This window comes from Panicum virgatum, chromosome 9N (assembly GCF_016808335.1).
Source record: "Panicum virgatum strain AP13 chromosome 9N, P.virgatum_v5, whole genome shotgun sequence".
NCBI lineage: Eukaryota > Viridiplantae > Streptophyta > Magnoliopsida > Poales > Poaceae > Panicum > Panicum virgatum.
The window spans coordinates 40,233,804-40,240,550 of NC_053153.1; the positions used below are offsets into that span (position 1 = coordinate 40,233,804).

General features: G+C 44.0%; 1 protein-coding gene across 1 annotated transcript; it reads left to right on the forward strand.

The window, feature by feature from the left end:
• The first annotated feature begins 1,355 nt into the window (after positions 1 to 1,355).
• On the forward strand, positions 1,356 to 3,113 carry LOC120689010. Its single transcript, XM_039971364.1, has 3 exons — positions 1,356 to 1,425; positions 1,467 to 1,666; positions 2,478 to 3,113. The coding sequence occupies exons 1-3, from the start codon at positions 1,356 to 1,358 to the stop codon at positions 3,111 to 3,113; spliced, it is 906 nt and encodes a 301-aa protein (XP_039827298.1).
• The last annotated feature ends 3,634 nt before the right edge of the window (positions 3,114 to 6,747 follow it).

Below are 6,747 nucleotides of genomic sequence, written 5' to 3' on the forward strand. Positions count from 1 at the left end.
AATAGAATCGTGATTTGGCGTAATCGGCTAGGATTGTGTTAGCGTGGGGTATAAATATGAACCCCCGGCCATTGTAAAAGATTGATACACATCCAAACAAACAAACTTTACTACTTGCAATTTACTTTCTCGTCTGCAGCTTCGCCATCTTTTTTCTTTTTGCGAGCTCTTTCAAGCTGATCAAGGATGCCTCACATTCGAGCGACTTGGTTTGCTGGTAAGTTTTCGTTTACCGAGTAAATCTGAGCTTTTGCTTCCGGGCGCATCGCTGTCGCTTCGTTCAGATCTATTCAAAATTTATCGAATTTATTTAAGCTTTGATCTCTGGGCGCATCGCTGTTTTCTCGTTTAGATTAATTCACAAACTACCCCGCTTAGTGATCTGTTTAATCAGCTGTAAGCTTCTTGTTTATCACGGTAAACCTTGTAAAGCCGATTAGATCGAATCATAAGCTTAGCTTTGTCCAGATCCATACATTCGTGGGTTTGTACATTGTTACCTGGCACGTGTCGGCTTTAGATTTAGCTGACTAGTTGCTCATCAGCATCGGCAGCCCATTGCTGATTCATAGTAGATCGGTTTTATTACACGTTCATCTTACACGATCTTTTGTCGCCTTCTGTATCGGCAGAGCCTTGCCGATACCCCGCGTAAGAGTGGTTTGGAAATCTAGCCGATACACTCTTGAATTTGACGGTTTGCTATTTCCTTGTCAATTTACAGGTCAAATTGACTGGCACGCTTGGTCTGCTTTCTGAAGCTTGGCGAACAGTGCCTTCAGATTCCAGTGTGTTGATTTTACGTCAACACATCTTTTGGCACGCCTGGTGGGACACAAAACATCAAGATGTTAGAGAAGGCAGAAGTATCTAGAAATAATCAGATCACGATCGATAAAGAAAAGTTGAAGGAAGAACACAAGGCAGAACTTAAAGCAATCACAGATGCTTTTGAGCAGCTGTGCCTTTTGTCCTTCAGCACCAACAGAAGTGGAGAGGTAATCAAAAAGTTCAATTTTCCCACTTTTGTACCATATGAGGAAGCACAGAAGGAGGATAGGGTGATTCATCAGATGAATCAGGCGATTGGACATGCTTTCGTAAATCATGCTCCACTCATGGCCAATCACATCCACAATACTGTGCTCAAGGCGCTACAAGATAGAGGGACACCTGGCTTTATGGGACCAGCTTATTATCAGGGTAGTCAGATGGTCTTCTCTCCTGTTGGATCGGCTACTGGAACACCACAGATTGACCCCCAAGCTCAGGTAGAAGGGAAAGTCTTAGATGTACAGCCGATTAGCACTGTAGCATCAACTCATATTCCTCCTGTGTACACCAATTCTACACCAATGGCTACATATGCACTGGGGAACTTCATGTCAGGATACCCAGCTGGTTGGAATCCAACTATTAGACTTGGTATTCCTCCAAAATTCATGATTCCATCTCCATCAAAGCAGCCAAGTACATCGGCTTCTCAGCCGATGAACCAGCAAGACAGTGCGTCGGCTTCGCAGCCGACTCAGCCTCAAGATACCGCACCAGCATCACAACCAGCGGTTACACCTGCATCAGTACCTTCGCCAGCAAGTCCAAGCAACATGTCGGCTCCATGGTTGACATCTCAACAGCAGTATCTGGTGATGATGCTGCAACCCAAGTCTCGAACAGAAGTCCTGGCAAACAGATTTCCTCACACCAACGGAGTCACATGGGTTTTCTAAGATCTTGCGACTGGTATGTTGTGCCACGTGAACGTACCTCTGGTAGCATAGCAACAGCTTAATAAGAAGACGCCGCAGAATAGTCATAGCAATGAGATGGTGCTGTACCAATCACCATCTAATCATCCCCCTCAGCAAGCTACACAGACTCCATCGGCTGCTCAGCCGATGACCCCGCCAAATGTCCAGCCAACATCGGCAACCTTGCCGTTGACTCCACCTGCACCACAAGCAGTATCAGCTGGTGGCCAACAGGTCAATTGGGAATCCAAGATTGCTGAGGTGATGAGAGATCAGTTTGGTTTGAAGCCAAAGCAGCAGAATCTAATGTACAGAACTCCGTATCCAGCTGTTTATGATCAACTGCCATTGCCCCACAAGTACAAGCTTCCAGATTTCACCAAGTTTTCTAGACAGGGGGAAGTCTCCATAGTGGAACATATCAATTGATTCATTGTGCAGTGTGGAGAGGTAGCTCAGCACGACGCATTAAAAGTGCTTTTGTTTTCCATGTCTTTGTCTGGATCGGCCTTCACATGGTTCACTACATTGCCAGCCAATTCCATTATATACTAGGCCGATCTGGAAAAGCAGTTCCACTAGTTCTTCTATTCTGGTGTAGAGGAGATGAAGCTGACCGATCTGACCAACTTGAGGCAAAGAAACGATGAATCGGTCGCTGTCTTCATTCAGAGGTTCAGAGATGTCAAGAACCGGTGCTTTAGTCTGGTTCTGTCTGATCAATAGCTAGCAGAGGTTGCCTTCCAAGGACTCCTGCCACACATCAAGGAGAAGTATGCTTCTCAGGAGTTCTACATCATCAGTCAGATGGCTAACAGGATGACAGAGGAGGCAAGACCATATGAGCAGAAGAGGAGCAACTTCCAGAAAAAGGTTAACTTTGTTGACTGCTCAGATTCTTCTGATTCAGATGATGATCAGATGGTGGGATCGGCTGAATGGATTCAGAATAATAAGAAGCCGATCTCATATCCTTTTGGTAACAAAGAACCCGAGAAATATGGGTTTGATATTACCAAGGCTGACAAGATCTTCGACCTGTTGTTGTCAGAGGGACAGATCAAGCTGAAGCCATACAATAAGATCCCGACAGATCAGGAGTTGAAGAATATCAAGTACTACAAGTGGCACAATGCGACATCTCATGACACCAATGAGTGCAAGGTATTCCGTCAGCAAATACAATCGGCCATAGAACAGGGTAGACTCAAGTTTGAGACACCCAAAAAGCCGATGAAGATTGATGGGCATCCGTTTCCAGCAAACAGGGTAGATGTTGGAAAGAAGGGTAATGCTTTACAAACAAAGATGCTCACATCACAATCGGCCAAGGAATCTGGTGCTGTTGATCCCAAAGCATAGATAACGGCTGATGAAGCTAAAGGCAAAGGGCTGCATTAGAAGGAAGAATCGGCGGCGCCTAAGAAGAATGTCACGTCTCAGATATTGTTGAACAAATTCCAGCATGATCAAGAAAGAAGACAGTGCCGGGAAGAAGCGGCACGACGACGTGAAGGGCATTAGAAGTGTCCTTTCTTTGTGTACTGTTGGAAAGAAGGGTTGACTCTGCCGACAGTGGATAATTTTCCAGAGTGCAACAGTTTTTATCGTGAAGATCGGTCGTACAAGAAGCCACATTTCGACCAGAAGCCTCGGGGGCCGATCATTAGAGAGAGAGAGAGGTGATGATAAACGCATCTCTGTATATGATTGGCTGGGGGGCAGGGTTTCTGTGCATGATTGGCTGGGAGGTAGGACCATGCTACGTGATCCTGCAGGAGGAAGGATTTCTGCCGATGAGCGAGTTGAACAAGCTACTGCTACTCAGGTTCATGATGAATACCCACACCACAGAGATCCAGAGAGAGAGAGCCTATTCTTGATAAAATTGATCGGCCTCGATGGTGCCCAGGAGGTTTGACCAGATCACAGAAGAGACGAGTTCAGATGCTGCGTCAGACAGAGGCACTAGAGGAAGAGGAAAGAAAAGAAGCTCCTAAGAGGGGAGTCAGGTCTGAAGTTTGGCGTGTCAAGCCAAAGGCCGATGGAGGACAGCGATCGAGGTCATCGGCCAGATCTGTTAATGTAACCTCCATGCTTCTACCAATCCAAGCAGTCGGTTCTCCCAACCGTTCCTAATGGACGAGTTCTTAGAAGGTGAGGGAAAGTTGGGGCATCGGTTCATGTCGGCCGATGCATTGGAGGAAGTAGACATTGGAGATGGAGATAGGCCAAGGCCGACGTTTATTAGTGCTAAATTAGATACTGAGTATAAACAAGAGTTGGTAAAGCTGTTAAAAGAATACAAAGATTGTTTTTCTTGGGAGTATTATGAGATGCCAGGTTTGGATCAGTCTATTATTGAACATCGTTTGCCGATCAAACCTGGATATCGGCCACATCAGCAAGGGTCAAGACGGTGCAATCCTAAGATCTTACCAGATATAAAGGCCGAGATCACAAAGTTGATAGAAGCAAAGTTCATCAGGCAATGCAGATATGCTGAATGGATATCCAATGTGGTTCCTGTGTATAAAAAGAATGGGAAGCTACGTGTATGCATTGACTTCAGGAATCTCAACAAAGCTACGCTGATGGATGGTTACCCAATGCTAGTTGCCGATATGTTGGTAGATGTTGCTGTAGGACATAAAGTGATCAGTTTCATGGATGGGAATGCTGGATACAATCAAATATTCATGGCTGAGGAAGATATTCATAAAACTGCCTTCAGATGTCCAGGACATGTCAGTTTGTTTGAGTGGATTGTCATGACTTTTAGTTTGAAGAATGCTGGAGCAACATACCAGAGGGCCATGAATTACATTTTCCATAAAATCATCCACAAGATTGTTGAGATTTATATTGATGATGTTGTGGTGAAGTCCAAAGGGTACCAAGAGCATTTAGCCGATGTACGCAAAGCTTTGGAGTGTACTAGAAGACATGGAGTGAAGATGAATCCTAACAAGTGTGCATTTGGTGTGTCGGCTGGTCAGTTCCTTGGGTTCATGGTACATGAAAGAGGAATCGAGATTAGTCAGAAGACTATCACAGCCATTAATAAAGTAGTGGCTCCAGAGACAAAAGTTGAACTTCAATCACTGATTGGTTAGATTAATTTTATTCGAAGATTTATTGCTAATTTATTCGGTAAAATACAGCCGTTCAGTCCTTTATTGAAGTTGAAGGCCGATCAAAAATTTGTATGGGGAGAAGCACAACAAAAGGCATTGGATGAAATCAAGCAATATCTAACATCGCCTCCTGTGCTGGTCCCACCACAAAAGCACAAGCCGTTTAAATTATATTTGTTGGCTAATGAGCATGCTATCGGATCGGCCCTTATTCAAGGGTTTGAGGGAAAAGAACGTGTGATTTATTTTGTCAGTAGAAGACTCTTGGATGCAGAAACTAGGTATTCTCCTGTTGAAAGATTATGTCTTTGCTTATATTTTTCTTGTACCAAGCTTAGACATTATCTGCTATCGGCTGAGTGTGTTGTGGTGAGGAAAGATGATGTTATTAAATACATGCGCTCGTTGCCGATTCTGAGTGGGAGAATTAGGAAGTGGATTCTGGCCTTGTCTGAATTTGATTTAAGGTATGGGTCGGCTAAAGCAGTTAAGGGACAAGTCATGGCCGATTTTGTTGTTCAGCACTGTGGGCCAGAATTGGGAGTCGTTGATCTAGTTCTGTGTACATTATTCTTTGATGGTTCATCATGTGGAGTTGGATCTGGTATTGGCATAGTTTTGGTGTCGCCTCGGGTGGGCAACTTTTGAGTTGTCTTTTCCAATAGAAGCTACTGCTACAAACAATCAGGCTGAATATCAGGCCTTGCTTAAGGGAATTCGGCTATTGCAAGAAATTGGAACTGATGCAGTTGAGATATTTGGAGATTCCATGCTGGTGGTTAATCAGTTGATCGACATATATGAGTGCAAAGATGATATCCTACGAGTTTATCAAGAAGAATGCTGCCGATTGTTGAAAGAATTCAAGAAAGTGACCATCGAACATGTACCCAAACTTTACAATGGAGATGCTAATCGGCTGGCACAACATGCTTCTGATTATCGGCCGATGGAAGGTGTAATGTCTTTGGAATTGCCTGCTGATGATTGGAGGAAAGAGATTGTGGAATATTTGGGGGATCCTTCCAAGAAAGTAAGCCGAAGAATTAGATTTCAGGTGACTAAATATGTGTTGCTTGAAGGGGAGTTATATTATCATACGATTGATGGAGTCTTACTCAGATGCCTTGACAAAGAGGAAGCTAAGGTATTGATGGGAGAGATACTTGAGGGTGTCTGCGGTTCGCATCAATCGGCATACAAAATGAAGTGGGTGATTAGAAGGAATGGATACTTTTGGCCAACCATGTTAGAGGATTTTTTCGCCTATTACAAAGGTTGTCGAAGTTGCCAGAAATTTGGAAATGTGCAGAGGGCACCGACATCGGCTATGAATCCCGTCATTAAGCCGTGGCCATTTAGAGGATGGGGAATTGATTTGATTGGGCAGATTTATCCACCATCCAGCAGGAATCACAAGTTCATACTGGTAGCGACAGATTACTTCACCAAATGGGTTGAAGCAATTCCTCTGAAAACTGTGACATCCAAAGAGATGATTGAATTTGTGAAGGAGCATATTGTTTATCGGTTTGGCACTCCACAAACTATTACGATCGATTAGGGTAGTATGTTTATTTCAGAGGAGTTTGGAGAATTTGCTGCAAGTATGGGAATCAAATTGTTGAAGTTTTCTTCGTATTATGCCCAAGCCAATGGTCAGGCAGAAGCTTCTAATAAGGGGATCATTAAGTTGATTAAGAGGAAAATTGAAGAACAGCCAAAGAGGTGGCATACAACTCTTAATGAAGCTTTATGGGCATACAGAATGTCTTGCCAAGGGGCTACTAAAGTGTCTCCGTATCAGCTAGTCTATGGACATGTAGCCGTACTTCCTTGGGAAACTAGACTCGGTTCCA